The 17,017-nt window shown below is 41.4% G+C and overlaps 2 protein-coding genes across 3 annotated transcripts in view; one reads left to right on the top strand and one right to left on the bottom strand.

Annotated features, from left to right (window-relative positions):
- Positions 1-3,731: 3,731 nt before the first annotated feature.
- astn2 (astrotactin 2) overlaps positions 3,732-17,017 on the top strand; it is a 42,621-nt gene continuing 29,335 nt past the window's right edge. Inside the window, exons 1-4 of the mRNA XM_079479979.1 lie at positions 3,732-3,850; positions 4,712-4,816; positions 5,702-5,881; positions 12,239-12,501. Coding sequence (XP_079336105.1) covers positions 3,772-3,850; positions 4,712-4,816; positions 5,702-5,881; positions 12,239-12,501 — 627 coding nt within the window. The 5' untranslated portion in view covers positions 3,732-3,771. The remainder of the gene's footprint in view (positions 3,851-4,711; positions 4,817-5,701; positions 5,882-12,238; positions 12,502-17,017) is intronic.
- Positions 6,147-9,841, bottom strand: trim32 (tripartite motif containing 32). 2 transcript variants are annotated; one of them, XM_079479955.1, is made up of 2 exons: positions 9,748-9,841; positions 6,147-9,081 (listed from the first exon to the last, which is right to left on the bottom strand). In XM_079479955.1, the coding sequence occupies exon 2, from the start codon at positions 9,071-9,073 to the stop codon at positions 7,094-7,096; it is 1,980 nt and encodes a 659-aa protein (XP_079336081.1). In that variant the 5' UTR covers positions 9,074-9,081; positions 9,748-9,841; the 3' UTR covers positions 6,147-7,093. The 2 variants fall into 2 exon arrangements, with proteins under 2 accessions (XP_079336081.1, XP_079336082.1); XM_079479956.1 differs by having other exon boundaries at positions 6,147-9,078; positions 9,748-9,799.

Here is a 17,017-nt window from a genome sequence, read left to right as displayed (position 1 = left end):
TTTAACAACTAAGTTAGGTCTGGACATAGCTGATAATAACAATAGGACAAAAGTAAAACAATAAGGAAGGATAAAACTGTTTAGCAGTTAACACAGAGGGGTTTGCTCACGCACCTCTCGCTGCAGCATCAGGCTTCACTGGAATAAATCAAATAAATATGAACAAGTTTACAGCGGTGGCAAGGACAAAGTCTTATTTAGGAGAAAATCCATACGCCCCAATGTTTATTTGTTGAGCGGCTGATGGGCTGACTATTTCTCTTAGGGTCAGACTCATGGTGATTTAATTCGGTAATCAATAGATTTGTGTGAGAGCGAGTGAGTAATGCTTTTACTGTGGCCTCTCTCTCTCTCTCTCTCTCTCTCTCTCTCTCTCTTTGTGCCCTTGAGTTTCCTCTCTTCCAGTAAAGCGTGTCCTGATTGACTCCTACTGACTCGCTCTTGACGATAGAGGCCTTTATAAGGCAGGAATAAAACTGAGAGTAAGAAGAAAGTTAAAGTTGCAGGTCACCTTAGGAATACCATCTGTCTATCTACATATACCGTTTCTATCTACATATCTAACCTTTATGGTGTATATCATATTCTATGTATTAATGCACACACATCTGTTCAATATTCACGGGTGGAAATGTTCTCCAGCATTAGATTTGCTGTATAATGGGAGGAATACAAATGCTCTTGGTGTGTTGTTCTGTATTCCAGAGGCGTGTTCAGTCTGGAGCTGATGATGAAAGTTGTGTTTGTTATTGATGTTTCATACAGCGGAAGCTCAATTAAAGAGATTGAGCGTTCGGAGAGGGATTTTAATTGGTGCCTCATTACACTTCATTAGATTGCAGAGAAAGTGGAAATCCCAGCGCAGTCGCACAACTTCCACAAATCTGTGAACGTTTTTCAAGATGTCTCTCTGTTGCCTTTGCCGAACGAAGCGTTTATCACACATGAAAGGAGACGAGGAACACTCCAAAGCACATTAATCTGACGACATTTACACTATTGTCAATATTCCAATTCATTGTTCCTTTAGATTATTTATTGTATATATGTATGTTTATTTGTATTGCTATATTTTTATACCGAAGCAGATTTGTTTGTTATTGATGTTTCATACACAGAAGTCGCGTTAGAGTCAGTGGAATTTAGCAAAGTTCAAGAATTTCTGTTCGAAACAATGACATTTGATTGCAAAGCAACCTAGCACACACGTTGACTAGGGAGAAATGAATAATAAAAACTAAAGCTGGAACACACAATATTATTGCATTATTGCATTGCAATGTGCATCAATATGATGTACATTGATAGAACTGTAATTTATTTTTCCGCCTTAAAACGCGTCGCCCAGCCCAAACCGTAAGTCGTAGAAACTCAAAACTTTGTCAATTGGTTGTATCTGTGCAGGTTACTCAGATACAGTGAACCAGCCAAATCGGTCCATAGGTGGCGCTATAGCGATGGCCAATGCGTTTGGGCTCAATGCTCGTAAACCGGATGTCGCACAACAAAGTGTTTGGTGTCATTGGAATCCTTGGCTCCAAACTTAAAAAATGGCTATCTCCGATTTCATTTCCGGTATGCAAATTTTTCCACTAATTTGCATTTTATGAAAAAAACTAGTCCCTGGATTTTTGCCCGATCGGAACCAAACCAACGCTGATGAATTCTGTGGAGTGTGAATATGAATAATCATAAAAAGAAGTTGAAATTTCGATTCAGGGTCGCTAGGGGGCATCAAAACGTCTGAACCGAAAGTAGCCTATTTCACTAAAAGGACCATAACTCGTGAACCGTTTGAACTATCTTCACGGGGCTTAGACCGTATGTGTAGACCCTCAGTCCGGGGTCACAGTAAAAAAGACTCGGTGTTTGGCCACTAGGTGGTGCTATAATAGCAAAGAACTCGAAAAGGGCTATAACTACGCAACCGTTTACCCGATCGACTTATTATTTGGTATGGTGTGTCTTTGTGTTATGCACCGTGACTGTATAAAAGGACTTTGGCGTTTCTCAAAAAACATGGCCGCTATCGGCCAATGAATTTTGAGCACTCATTAGACAGGGTTAACTGAGGCCGATCGAAATGACACTCGCTGGGCTTGTTCGACTCGTGGTCCTGAAGGTCTGTAAGAAATATGAACTCATTCGGCCACTAGGGGGCGAAGTAACGCTTTTGGAGTGCATAAACAATTGTGTATCACGTGACATTTGACATATACTCAAACTATTTACATCATATGATAGCTCTTCTCATTCTGAACAACTTTGCCTCTGGACACGCTTCTGTCGATCAAACGGTTCATGAGTTATCGCTGATGATGTCAAAAACCTACTTTCGTGAACTAGTCCTTGGTTTTTCAACCGATCAGAACCAAACCAATGCAGATGACTTCTGTGTAGTGTGAATGTAAATAATCATTGAAAGAAAGTTGAAATTTATATTCATACACGGTAGGGGGGGGGCAAAAACGGAACTGAGCGGAGCCTATGACACTTAAACGGACGTTGTTAGAGAAGGATTTGAGATAGCTTCACGGGGCTTAAAACTTATGTGTAGACCATCGCTCTGAGCTCACTGTAAAAATAACAATTAATAACTGTAAATATGCAACGGTTATACATCTACAGGCTCTGATACGCTTTGAAAACAAACGTCTCGGCCCAGGAACTTCAGACTTCTTGAGTTTGAAAGCACCTTCTCTTCAATTTAAAAGCCAACAACAATGAAAATCGGATACTCATTAACGAATTGTCCAAATGATTTGATAGTCAGAAAAATAACATTCTTGTAGTATACGTGCATGTTTCTGTAAGCATGCATAGTTTCTATGAGTTCATACCTGTCATTTTTCTGTGCGTGTGTGTGTGTTGGACTTTGATCCTTCATGCGTGTGTTGAGGTGTGACCCCCTAACCTGTTCATGAATGCACGACTGCTTTTGACTGCCTTTAACCTCGAAACCCGCTAAATGCTGCTCGCAGCTTTAATTATTTAAACTAACTCTTAAATTACCAGTGTTCTGTTGGCCAAAGCTGGAACCTATTTTACTAAATAATATCTTCAATTTTCGAGTTGAGTAATCCAGAATGTTTTTATATTAAAGATGAGGTAACACACGCAGTTCTCATATTAATCTTGAGTGCATATACAGTACAGTAGTATTGCATACGTCGTATCTTCTTATTGTATTTTGTTTGATCAAGTTTATAAAAGAGAGATACAGCTGTACGATTATTTACGGAGAACACAAGCAGCTAGAGGCGAGACTAGTGAGGAGACTGGACCACGAGCACACAACACATCATCACATTAATCCCTGCGTGTTTTGTACATTATGCATGTACCCACATAGGATGCCTGTTACGAAACAGGGATCCAGACTTATAAAAACCGTTCCGAAACAAGTTGGAGTGCTGGGGGAGTGTATCAGGCACAGAACTACTACATCATACATCCAACTGTTTTTTGAACAAGATGACCATGTTAAGCATGAGAAGCCAGCACGATCCACGCTGTAAAGAAGCAGGGCGGAGCAGGGTGGCTTTTGGGGCTCAAGATACCTCCGCGTTAACAAGTTTAAAGAGTTTAAAAATGACTGACGTGTGTATTTATATAGTTAAACTTAACTTACGTAATGAATAAATGAATACTTGTCTCTTTAAATGTGAATCTGCGTCAGGTTGTCAGCGAGCACATGAATGATTGGATGTGTTTTGTGATTTCAGGGATAATAACTTCATCAAGGATTTTCCTCAGTTGGCTGATGGGTTGATGGTTATTCCTCTTCCTGTGGAGGAGCAGTGTCGAGGAGTTCTGTCTGAACCTCTGCCCAACCTCCAGCTGCTCTCAGGTAACACGCACACGTTCACATCATCACTTTCATCTCTTTCTCTCAACTGCACTTGTTTCTTGTAGCAAACATGCCGTGACTTTAGCATTCTCTGTTTTGTGCCGGAAGTTAGAACACAACACATGACTGCACACACATACACACACTCACACATACACGTCGCATGTGCGTCTGGCTAATTTGACTATAGTAGCTTTAAGAATTTGATATGTACATCATCTCTGTTATGATTGGCTTAGGTGCACACTGGATTAAAATATATTCAATATATTTTAAATGGGAACCAGAGGCATTTACCATACAAAGCGTGTGTGTGTGTGTGTGTGTGTGTGTGTGTGTGTGTGTGTGTGTGTGTGTGTGTGTGTGTGTGTTTGTGCATTGGAGAGAGATTTGCCATTGTTCATTATGGACAGCGTGAGCAATAAATCAATGACGTTGTGAAAGAAATCCATCATAGAGGTGAAAGAGGTGGCATCACAGGGAGACAGAGGGCAGGCAACTGATGTATCGCATCAGGTCTTCATTCATATCACAGTCTGCCAAGTGATAAACAGATGCTTTACCCTGGTTAATCACTGTAATCCACTCAAGAGCATTCAGTCAAGAAAACAGCAGCAGATGTGCACAATATACAGCAGTAAATTACATAACTTTACCAAAACAGAGGTTTACCATTTGCATAATGTAAAAAGCGCTATATTACTAATGTTGACTTGATATTACTGTACATCACTGCACATTCTTACTGTACATTATCATTGACAGTATAACAATTCAGTCAGTTTGTTCGGTTCATACGTAACACCTTATCAAGGACTCCTTTGACATTATTTATATTCATCATGTGTGCTTGTGTTACAGGAGAAGTTCAGTTCAGTGAAGCCACGGGATATCCCATGATGCAACAGTGGAGAGTGCGGAGTAACCTGTACAAGGTGAAACTCAGTGCGATCACCCTGTCAACAGGTAAAACATCTGCAAATTCAAGTCTGATATTTCTGTCCTTTTAAAGTCAAAACAAGAAAGCATACTTCTACTTTTACATACTTGTGGATATGACACTTAGACAAACTTGACTTATATTGATAAAAAGTCAAAGTGCATTTGAAGTATTCTAAGTTTACTTGGCTGGTTACAAGTATAAACCTTTGCAGCTAAATAGGAAAATAGTATGTTATTGCTAAATAATATATGACTAGAAAACTATACTAACAAGTATACTTCAAAATGTGGGGAAGAAAAATGTGCTACACACCAGTAAACTATCAGTTTACTTCTAGTGTAGTTTCAGTATAAATGAGTAATTAAGCTGTTAACTAGTCCAAGTATACTTTAAAGTATAATTTTATTCATTAAAAGTGAGACTCTTTGCTCCAAAGTAGAATTGAAATGCATTTACAAGTATACTACTAGTACATAAACATTTGTATACTTACAACGTAAAGTATACTTGAAATCTACATAAGTATAGTAGAAAATGATCTTGAAGTATACTTATTTTGTGTAAGGGTTTGAAGGATCATTTTATTCTCATCAGGTTCTCTACCATCAAAATGTTTAAGTTTAAGACATTATGTACACAAATTGAGACTTATGAAAAGTAATAACAGAAGTCGAGTCTTGATTGTAAATGTGAAGTGGAGTTGGGGATGGAGGTGGGTAATTTGTACCCGAGCAACGCGATAAGCTGCTGTTAGCTGAATTCATTTGTAAACGGAAGCTGCGATAGCACATAGCGTCATATTGCTATAGGTGGCTTGACTTACCAGAACTAACACTATACGCTACATTTTTGATGTAATATGTGATGGTAAAATGTAAATTTATGTGTGTGCTGGTCCGTTTTGTCAGATTTCTCAAAGGTTCTGAAGTCCCTGACGCAAGACAGCACACGAGATGAGATGCTGGCATTCATTCAGCAGTACGGCAGTCATTACATCTCCGAGGCTCTGTTCGGTTCTGAACTCACCTGTAACATCTACTTTCCCAGTAAGAAGGTCCAACAGCAGCTCTGGCTCCAGTACCAGAAAGGTAAGCCAGAACTCAATTTAAAGAAACGAAATAAAAGGTCAAATCTAAAGATTTAATCTCATGTGTGTTAAAGAGTTTTTATGATGCGAGTTCATATATTAAACACGTGAAGCGCTTTAACAACATGACATCCTGTGGCAGATTAAAATTGTTTTGGGAACACGTAGGAACATTTTAATACGATTTCAATTGTGTTCCCATAAACTCCAGGTAAGATGTAACACAGTGAAAATATTTAATCATAAAAGACAAGAAGAGTTCAGATATGTTGACTTTATTGCACGTAATTTGTTCGTGAACAATACAAACAAGAATTTGGGATTCCTTTCACAGACACCAACAACACATAAACAATTCATCGTGTTGTGATCTCATGAACGGTGTAAAAGTTTTATAACCCAGAGGTATGATGGGTAATGAGAAAGAACTAATGGAGAAGAGCATCTCTATGGCATTTATAAACTATTACACCAGCACAGCTGCTGATCTTAGTGAAATTAATATAAACAAGTGAATATTTAAGAAAACATCATTAATCCAGAGCTCTGAGAGCAGTTTCTTAATGTAAGAAATGGTAACAGAAGACCAGAAGTGTGCAAATCAAATATGTCTCTAATATCTTCAATGATTTTAGAACCAAAACTCACTTTATCTCTCCACTCGACCATCTCTTAAAAACAAGGACACTTAAATTTAATATCATATTGTGTGTGTTGACATTTAGATTACGGTACAGCCAATGTTTAACAGTAGCAGACAACTTATAACTCGATTGATTCCTCAAGTTTAATGTTCACAAGTTTTTTAACATCTGATGGAACACGAGTGTGATGCTTCACTATTCAGGCTTGAGATATAAGGGGCACTTTAACATTGAGGCATTGTGGGGAAAAAACAAGGACACGTGAATATGACGACACACACAAACACACACCAGCACATTTTCCATCTGGGTAAAAGCATTTCCTATTCCAGTCATGTTTGTTGTACTTGAGCATTCATCTCAATTGTTCAAAATACCAAATTAATGTCTGTAGAAATCACAGATGAGAACAAACGTCCACGAGCTCCCAGTTATTGCCATCAGTTGTGCTGTATTCGTCCAAAGCAGCCAAAATAATACACGTCCTCCGGTCTCTCCATGGTGAATCGCATTTATAGTGTTGCCATTGAATTAAAGTGCCCCTAAAAGTGTCCTTAGACGCGTCAGGTCTAGCAGGTAGAGGAACGTCTCCTCTGCAAGTATGTGTAGACCTTCACACAGTGGTCCCAGCAATCCAAAACCAGCAGTTGTCCCTTCGGAGTAACAGCGATGCCTACAGGGCAGGTAAGACCCTCCTGAATGAGAACGTTATGGCCGCCTTCTTTAGGGAACTGGAGGATCTCTTTGCGGCCGCTGTCCGTCACGAGCAAGTCGCCGTTGGAGTCCACGCACATGCCCGTAATGCATCGGAAGTCCTCGGCCTCGGAGAAGAAGTGGCTGAGCTGTTTTCCCAACTGGCCATCCATGCCCACCGAGCCGATGGAGAAGCCCCCCTCCAGGTGATGCTCGTTGTGTCTGTTCTCAATGTTCAAGCCCAAACCCTGCGTGAAGTAGACCGTTCCTGAGGAGTCACAAGTCACAAATTTGGGCCTTACCGCCGAGCACAGACGGTTGTAGTTCACCACCCCTACGTTACGATCCACCGCCAGGCACCAGAGCTTACCGCCCTCCACGTCCGACACGACGAACTGACCCGAAGGCATGGCGGCGATCCCCCACGGCTTGATGAGCTGGTTCTTATGGCAGGCGATGCAGTGGCCGTCTGCAGTGTAAACCTTCACTGAGTTGTCGTAGTTGTCAGTGACACCGATGAGGCCCTGAGCGGTGATAGCGATGGAGAGGGGGATGAGGTTGGGCAGGTCGGCCCCAAGGAAGCTGAGGACAAAGTTGTCGATGCTGCTCGGGTTGCGGCGGATCTCTCGTTGGAAGCCCTTGCGGTTGAAGATCTGGATCCGGTAGTTCCCCCGGTCGGCCACGAGCACCTCTCCCTGCGGCGCGACGCAGATGCTGACCGGCAGGTTGAACATGCCGGGCAGATTCCCCTTGCAGCCCATCTTTTTCACGAACTGACAGAGCTGGCCGCCGGTAGCCCCTGGAGATGGTCCCCCACCATCGACGGACTTGGACTTGAAATTAACAGGCGAAGCACAGACCGCCTCTTCCACGGCAGTTTCCATATCAATATCACGATAAATGTCAAGAGGAGCGCCAGCGGCAAACTCCAGTCCGTCTTCCTCCTCTGCGTTGACGGTGCAGGGTTTTGTAGTCAGCTGTCCCACGTCTAAAGGTGTCGAGTGCTCGGTTTTAAGCAGTTCAGGGTCCCGTAGTTTCAGAATGACGGGCAGATTGGTTTTTAAGTCCAGCTCCTCTTCATCATTATTGCTGTCCTCCTCTAACAGAGCGATATCGGTCTGCCTGATCCTCATGGTGAGATAGTCGCAACGGGAAACCACCTGAACCTCAGCGATATTGAGCAGGTACGTCTGCTCCTCCAGAATCTGTGCGTTGAGCTTCTCTATTTCGGCCATGGACGCGGTGAAGGCCCGGCGGGAGCGGCTCAGTTCTTCCTGGAGCCGCAGTTCAGCCTTGGCGTACTCCTGCTGGACCACCTTGTACTTCAGTCGGAGAGATTTTGCAACGTTGTCAATGGCCGCTTTCTTTTTTTGAATGTTGCCCATCGCCTCGCGCAAGTCAGTGAGCTTGCCGCCGAGGTCCTTCCGATGCTGTTCGGCGGCCACGCGAATGGCATGCACGACGTGACCTTGCCGCTGGTGACTCTCGCTTTTGCAAATGTCGCACAACATGACGCCACAGTCACGACAGTACTGACGGGGCAGACGGTTCTTGCAGGACTTGCACATGAGACCCATGTTGGATCCGCATGAACTGGCACAGTCGATGATCTTCAGCACGGTGAGATTGTCGGCCAGCTGGGAAATGCTGCTCATGCGGGAGACTTTACTGCAGAAGGGACAGCGCACGCCGTTGATTGTACTGGCGAGGAGTTTCTCAAGGCACTGGCGACACACGGTGTGACCACACTGAAGCAGTTTGGGCCGGAGCTGCTCCTGGTTGTACGTCTCCAGGCAGATGGGACATTCCAACACCTCCCGTACCAGCTCTGGATCCAGAGACGTCGGTGTAGCCATGATGCCTTCTGGAGAAAAGAGAAGTTTGTTTATTCTTTATTCTAAGTTTGTTACATCTGCCGATTCATCAGCCTGACCAAGACATCCGTCCGTCACAAACGTTAATATTAGTCTCACTGTAATCCATCATCATGAGTCCACAGCTCTGGACTGGAAAAGAGACCTTCATTTTAAGCACATACACAGACGTGATGACGTCACATCACTGTATCAGCAGTCCAGTGTGTGATGACATGTACCGGTCCTGATGCTGCATGCTACCACACCTACTGATGCATTCATACACCAACATCACGGGGATTTACGAGGTGAAACAGACTGTCGTATAAATATTAAATACGGAAGTTAAAAAACACAACGTCACTGACGTGCGTAACGTTATATTTTGGTCGACAGCTGCCGATCGTCAGCGTTCAGAAGCATGTTTTGTCATTTTTAGAATGTTTACTAAATGCTCACGTCGCATCAATACACCACATCAGTTTGATCACATGTGGAGATAAATCTGAATAAACACAGGCCCAGACATCAAAACACGGCGATCTCAGTCTCTTCGCTCTGACGTCCGTGACGACACGCGCAATCATGACACGCAAAAAACGCGTTCGCGCACGTTTATGTCGAGATGACTTTTATTAATAATACATTTAATTTTAATAATATTAGTTTCTTACCGTCAGTTCAACAGCAGCTCGCCTGACGTGACGACGCGCGCGCCTCTCGTGCAAGCGGGTGCGCGCCTCACTGCGGAGATGACGTCACCGCGGCGGGCGGACTCTTCGTGTACGCGCCATTTCATTGGTTCCGTAGGAAAGGGGTGCGCGTCATCGTGTGTTGGTTGACGTGAGACGGCACCAATCAGATATTCTGGTTAAAGCATCCGGTCTGTTACTAAGTAACTTTTGACGAAAGGTAAATTGTTTATCATCTGGAAGATATTAAAGTAAAGCAGATACGTTTATATTTATGTTATGTTATGTTTCAATAAATGACATAAATGATTTATGTTTGATATTACAGTGGTTTATTTGTGATATAATTTATAACAACAGCATGTATGTGCTTTTTCCCAATAAAGCAATTCAACGATGAAGAATTGCGTGTTTTGTTCAGTATAGTCAGGTACCGCTGGATGTCACAAACATTGCATTATACTAACATCAAATTGTAGTGATGGCTTACTGGTATAGAAAACGAACTAAAAGTTTTATTATAGTGTTTAAGTAAAGAGATTAAGTTCTGCATTAAAGCAACAGAAATGAGTCGACTGTTATAATAAACACTGTGTATTAGTGTCGCTGTGGGGTCAGCAGGGGGCGCTGTTACATCACAACAGCTGTCATGTCGGTGGTTTATTTTCCCAGTGTCAGCACAGACATGAAGATCTGAATTGAGTAAAGATGTTTGTGTAGGCCTACAGATCACACACATTGTGGTAAGCAGCCAGCGGTCCCCACCAGGTAATTGAACAATAAACAAACATAGGCCTACCAAATAATGCGTATTTGAGTTAAAAGTTAAAATGCAGAAATGGATTAGTTTGGGTAGGGGATAGTAAATAGGCTAACATTAGGTGAGTATTTTAACAAACACAATCTTGTAGGCCTACTAAAACATTAAAATCCCATTCTCCGCCCTCCTGGGGGTTTATATGTACTTTATGTTGGATGAGAGGGAATGGTCAGGCGATGGAATAGATTTGCCTTTTTAAATCCAGCAGGTTTGGCCTAATCCACCTACTCGATTTCTATTTATCATGATGCTGGCTTCAAGCAAATGGTAGAAAAAAACCCACGACAAAAGCCGAATCCACGGCAGCACAGAGTGAAAACACACATGTAATGACGAGGAGCCAGATGTGCAGAACGCCTCGATATGATGAAGTGCACTGCAGGAAATGAATCATTTCAAAAGCCTAATCTGTTACCAATTATTGAATCCGTGTCTCTTGCTTTCTCTCTCTTCCTCCGTGGGCCGTGAGAAGGGTAAACTCGGGGTCTGCGGGTCTGGGTTGGCACGTCTGCGTGTTGTTTGCGGACACAAAGGCTGTCGGACTGTTTGTTCTGCCGCTGGGCTTTTCAAAGAGTTCACCTGTCATCCTAAAGTCCAGTGTGATGACTCGTGTGACTATCTATGAGAGCAGAGCTCCACACATCTGTTTATACATCACACAATCTCAATACTCAAGATTTTCAGTCTGGACTTGTTGCAGAAGGTCTGTGTTTGTTCAGTTCTATCTGAAACTTTCAAATAGTCTGCAAGTGTATGATAGTTTAAAAAACTCTGTTCAGATTATAAAAGTCTTGTAGTGTATTCCAGCCATTAGTCAGACTCTTCGTTGTACTACACAATGCTATTACTTGAAAGAAATCAGTTTTTGAGTTGTTTTATAATGCAGCCTGTGCCAAAATATGAAATGCAATGATGGCACAAGTTTATAAAAGTTTATTCACACACAAGGTAGTTTAATTCCGTTATTACAGTTGACTTAAATTAAAAATGTAAAAGAAAAATGTAACTTGAAACAAATAAATACTTGATATGTTGCCTCAAAAATAAACTAAAATAACTTTAAGCCACAACAATTATAATTATAAACAAAAACTACGATAAAAATAAATTAAACTTAAACTTAAAAAGCAACATAATAAATAAGTAAATACATAATAACAGAATTGCTAAAAATGAAATTGAATAAATATGAATACAATTAAAACTACATTAACCACTCAAAACAACTCAAGTTTTGCTTAACCATGAGGAATGAATTTGTTATGTTTCCGTGTACAGTACTATGTATACTGGAATGCACTTTTTTCATTCTGATCTGTCATCAAATGTAGTGGTTTTGTGTTAAATCAAAGGTGCTATACAATGTCATCATTTTGGTCTGCATGGTTCTGTACACCAGCTTTAATGTCTGCAGAACATTTACATTTATGCATTTGGCAGACGCATTTATACACAGGTATCTGCAATCCACTGGGATCCAACACACAACCTTGTGTTGTTAACGCTCTTACCACTGAGCATGAATGTTAGACAGAAACAGTTTTTTAAGAACCTTCAAAAATGAAGTTGTTATTCTCATCAGCTGCTTGTTCTGATCCAAATCATCTGTACCAGTGATGTCTCTCTCTCTCTCTCTCTCTCTCTCTCTCACAGAGGTCACAGAGCAGGGCGGCCGGCGCGACCTGAAAGCCGTGCCCTTTATCAGTTACCTGTCAGGTCTGCTGAAGACGCAGCTACTGTCTGATGACCTGGTTGCTGGCGTGGAGATCCGCTGTCAGGAGAAGGGCAGCTGCCCGGCGGCATGTCACCTGTGTAGGCAAACGGGTCGTGAGACGCCCAGCCCGACGCCCATCCTGCTGGAGGTCAGCCGGGTCGTGCCCCTGTACAGCCTGGTGCAGGACAACAGCACCAAAGAGGTAAATGAAAAAGAGTTCTTATTGAAGTTCAATGCCAGTGTTTTGTCAAGGAGGACTGTTTTATTCTCAAGTTCTTTAGTAAATCATCTGAATTGAACGTCCAGCTAACTCACGAGTTTAAAGGGATAGTTCACCCAATAATGAAAATTCTGACATTATTTACTCACCCACATGTCATGTCAAACCTGTGTGAGTGTCTTTCTTGCACAGAACACAAGAGAAGATATTTTGTCAACTGGACCTCATTCATTTACATTGGTTTTGTGTCCATACAACAGAAGTGAATGTAGTCCATTGCTGTTCGGTTCCCAACGTTCATCAAATTATATTTTGCGTTCTGCAGAAGAAAGAAAGTCACAAAGGTTTGAAATGACAAGAAGGTGAGATAACGATGACAGGATTTTCATTATCATGACTTTAACACAACTTTAAAATTGTGTAATTGAGAATCGTGTTACACTTCACCAGACACACCAGCAGATGGCAGAAGTGATTTTCTTTATAATTTCAACATCATTCTGAGATCATAGACTGTGTAAGAAAGACAAACTAAAATGAAAAGACAACTTGAAGTAGCATCAGTCTCGCACCGTTCCTTGGCGTAAAGGAATACTCAAGGCAAACTCTCATTATTTATTCACTCCCACGTCATTCCAAAACTTTCTTCTTCAGAACCCAAAAGAAGATATTTTGAAGAACATTGATGATCGAACAACACTGAACCCCATTCACTTCTATTGTATGAGACATTTCTCAAAATGTCTTCTTTTGTGTTCCACAGGAATAGTTACACACCACCACATAAATGATGACAGAATGTTGACCATAATGTAATATCTCGGCTTAAATAAGGAGACATTAGCGATAGCAGTCAGTGTGTCTTCTGAGTCATGGCTCTAATGAGGATATTAAATGATGTTTTGGAGCAGATAGGCGGACTGTCTTTTCCACATCATCCTTTCTGCCGCTGACGTCCTGAAGCAGAAGATGCTATTAACCAGCGTCTGTTCTTCTGCAGTCTCAAGAGACCAGAGAGAGTGACTCACTAACCAAATGGCCCGGCTCCCGCCCCGTACCCGACGGCATCTAATTGCTTCTCACGCTGATGACAGTACCTGTGTGTGTGTGTGTGTGTGTCTGGACCTCGCCACTTACAGCAGCGTTGACAATAACGAAAAGCTGGCGATCCATAGCAGACGGTCCCTAGCGGGGGTCTGTCGATAGGTAAACAAACAGGAGAGCCAAACGTCTCCCCACCCTCGCATACAGAGTCAACGAGGCTGGCGCATAGCGCACCATGAAGATGCCGCCAGTTTAGGAGGATGATATTGATGTCATCGACCCACGGGGACGAGTCGGGACTTCTGAAACGACCCACAGGACACATCCATTCATCTCTTTAATATCTCAATTATATCTCCTAGACGTCAATGAGATTAAATGGAGAACAAATGGAAACTCTCATCTCAGATATTTCAGTAAAGGAGACCTCACAAATATCTCCATAAGAGTTTCTCAATAATGTCTCAAACTGAGCTCAGATTTCTTTAAAGTGATAGTTCACCCGAAAATGAAAATGACGCCATCATTACTTGTACACAGCGGGTAAAATAAATAGCACACCACGTCACATGATTACATCACCATTTTTCTCAATAAATATATTTCTGAAGGTTCAGTTGAAATTAGATTTTCACCAGATGTCGGTAACAATCCATATAATCCGTACTAAACTAAACAAATAAGTTTACAAATAAAGTTATGTATGATCAAATGGAATGAGACAAGGAAAAGTACAGAACACGCTTACTGACATGTATTTAATTCTTGGTATTAAAATAGCCTTTGTTGGTAATGACAGCTTCAAGACGCCTCCTGTATGGAGAAATTAGTCACATGCATTGCTCAGGTGTGATTTTGGTCTTCAAACACCTTCTATGAACTCTTGATATTTCCATAGAATTTCAATTGGATTCAGGTGATTGGCTGGGCCGTTCTAGCAGCTTTATTCTCTTACACTGTAAATGTCTTTGTTCTGACATTTGGAATAATGTTAACAATCATTGACTGCCATAGTGCTGCCCCAGAACTCTTTGTGTTCATAAATTCTTCAAAATATCTCACTTTGTGTTCAACAGAATGAAAAAATATACAATATTTTTTTCCTATGATGGTAGTTGATGATGTCACAGACCTGAACATTGCGAACATTCTTACAAATATCTTTCTTTGTGTTTAACAGAAATAGGAATTTATATAGGTTTGAAAAAACCTGAGGGTGAGTAAATGAAGACAGAATTAGTTTCATCATCGTCGAATTCACCCAAATCCAGATTGTTTTACTCTTCAATCTGTGTTCATTTTATATCTCAGTTTTTTCAATTTTCTGTTGATGAAACACAAAGTTTTAAGTTGTGGGATACTCTGCAAAACTTCTTAAAAGCGTCATTTATGAACAGTCTATTGGGTGGAGTGTAATTCTTTTGGTGTGTGTTTTGGAGATACGGCGGCTTATTGAAAGTGGTCCTGTAAACATGAATTCAACCGTTCCAGTGGGGAACTGGCGTTTAAAGGCGCGTCCGATCGGCCCACCGTCACCGTTCGCTCGTGAAGAAAGCCTCTCTTATAAGTTGGTATTAAAGCCCAGCCCAGATGCTGACCGAAATCAATTTCCAGGGAATGCTATACCCATGGGTTTTGCTGGCCATTCAAGTAGATGGAGGAAGCAAATCGAATCAGCCTTTAAGCAGCCCTGTGCCGATTCGCCACTTTTATCGGACCTCCTTGTGTCCCCTCCTGACCCGCGGGTGCAATCGAAGGCATATCTCCCTTCCTGGAAGATGCTTATAGGTGTTCCTAGAAAGACGGACATTGCCTTCACTACATTAGAGCCAATGATGGGAACGACCTGTTTGCTGAGCTTTTGGGTCATCGGATGAAGCAATTCCTCTGGCCAGCTGGCTAATGTTTGTACGTATCAGACGGTTATTGGGGACAGTAATGGGCTGAGCTCACAGGAGTCAACACATAATGTAATTTGGATGTTGTGATCATGTGATTGTTTCTTGGTATCGATTGAGGGGTTCTGTGAAGTCCAAGAGGCCAAAGTGAAAGTGGTCTGTCGTAGACAGCAAACTCTTGTTGTGAATCTTTTATTCTGCACAGATATTAGGCACATTGAATCGTGTCAGCATAGACGTTTATTTTATGGCAAAACAACAATTGTATTTAAAAATGTTATAGAAATGTACGACCGGAGACTGAATAACGAAGACAAATCTGCCAATGAAAGGTTAGATGGAACCTCATTCGAGACTGTTCAAGAGCTCCAGAATATGACATTGTTCTGATTTATTTTGGATATCCCAAAGTTACATTTGTGTTATTCCATAATTTTGAAGAGTTTACTATTATTTCAAAACGTGTTAAAACTTACAATATGTTTCCTCCCAGCACATCAAAATCTATTGCAGTGAGAAGTAAAAATACTTTAAAAGAAGTAAGGGACAGACAGATTGTTCTGATTTTGTTCCAAGTTGTTCTCTTAGAGGGATAATATTGGGGTGGGGGAGACTATCCCTTTATAAAGTTATAAAGTTAAGATTTGGTTTCTGAACTTGTATTTTTATGGTTTTGCAATTTGGCAACAGTAAAACTTCTGAGCTTGAGACAGAGGTCGTACATTTCTATGTAAGCACCATTTTTTATCTTTATGCTAAAAAAAGAACTGTTTTACGTTTGCTTCAACTTAACTTTAAAAACTTAAGTAGATTTAATATAGTAAGTACTTTTGATGCTTAAGTACAATATGTGTTTGTTACTTTAAGACTTTTACTCAAGCCAAGGTTACTTTCACTATTACCAAAGTACATTTCTGGCAAGAAATGATGTGTACTTTTACTCAAGTATTGCTTTTAGGTACTTTATACATCACTGCTCTGTTCTAGGAATGTTATGCTAACATTCCCTTTACGTTAAAAAAACATTTATTTCTGGTTGTTTTTAAACGATCCACTAACAATGTGAAAACACCCATTTAAACCCATTTGATAAAATGCTCTTTTCATATTTTTGACAACTCTAAGAGAACATTTAAACGTGTCTTGTTAGCTGGAATATAAAGTGTGTGCGTGTTTGAGTGTTGTCAGTAATGTCTCGGAAGCCTCCAGCAGTCGTGACGGATGCATGGCTGCGTTCCACTGAGGGTTCCCCCTACATCACGCCGGCCGTCCTCCTCGACTGACCTCCAGTAACCCCCCCCCCATTAAACATATACATACACACATACACGCACACCCCTAATTACATTCCCTGTTTACTCAGTGGAAACTGGCTTAGGTTACTCTGCAAACATAAACACGGCAATAATGGCTTTGTCTATTTTCACATGTGCACTTGAGCAGTCACGCGTGTTTTTCTAGGAAACTGCTGGTGGTAAATGTATGTGCACGTTTGCGGCCCACCGTTTGTCTGCGAGCGGCCCTCCTCTCATTGCCATGATATTTCACGTTATGCT

This window comes from Barbatula barbatula (assembly GCF_947034865.1).
Source record: "Barbatula barbatula genome assembly, chromosome: 2".
Classification (NCBI taxonomy): domain Eukaryota; kingdom Metazoa; phylum Chordata; class Actinopteri; order Cypriniformes; family Nemacheilidae; genus Barbatula; species Barbatula barbatula.
This window is presented reverse-complemented; position numbering and strand designations above follow the sequence as displayed.

What these genes read in the sequence shown, in the direction of transcription:
- trim32 (XM_079479955.1), bottom strand. Translation starts at nt 9,073, where the DNA reads ATGGCTACACCGACGTCTCTGGATCCAGAGCTGGTACGGGAGGTGTTG.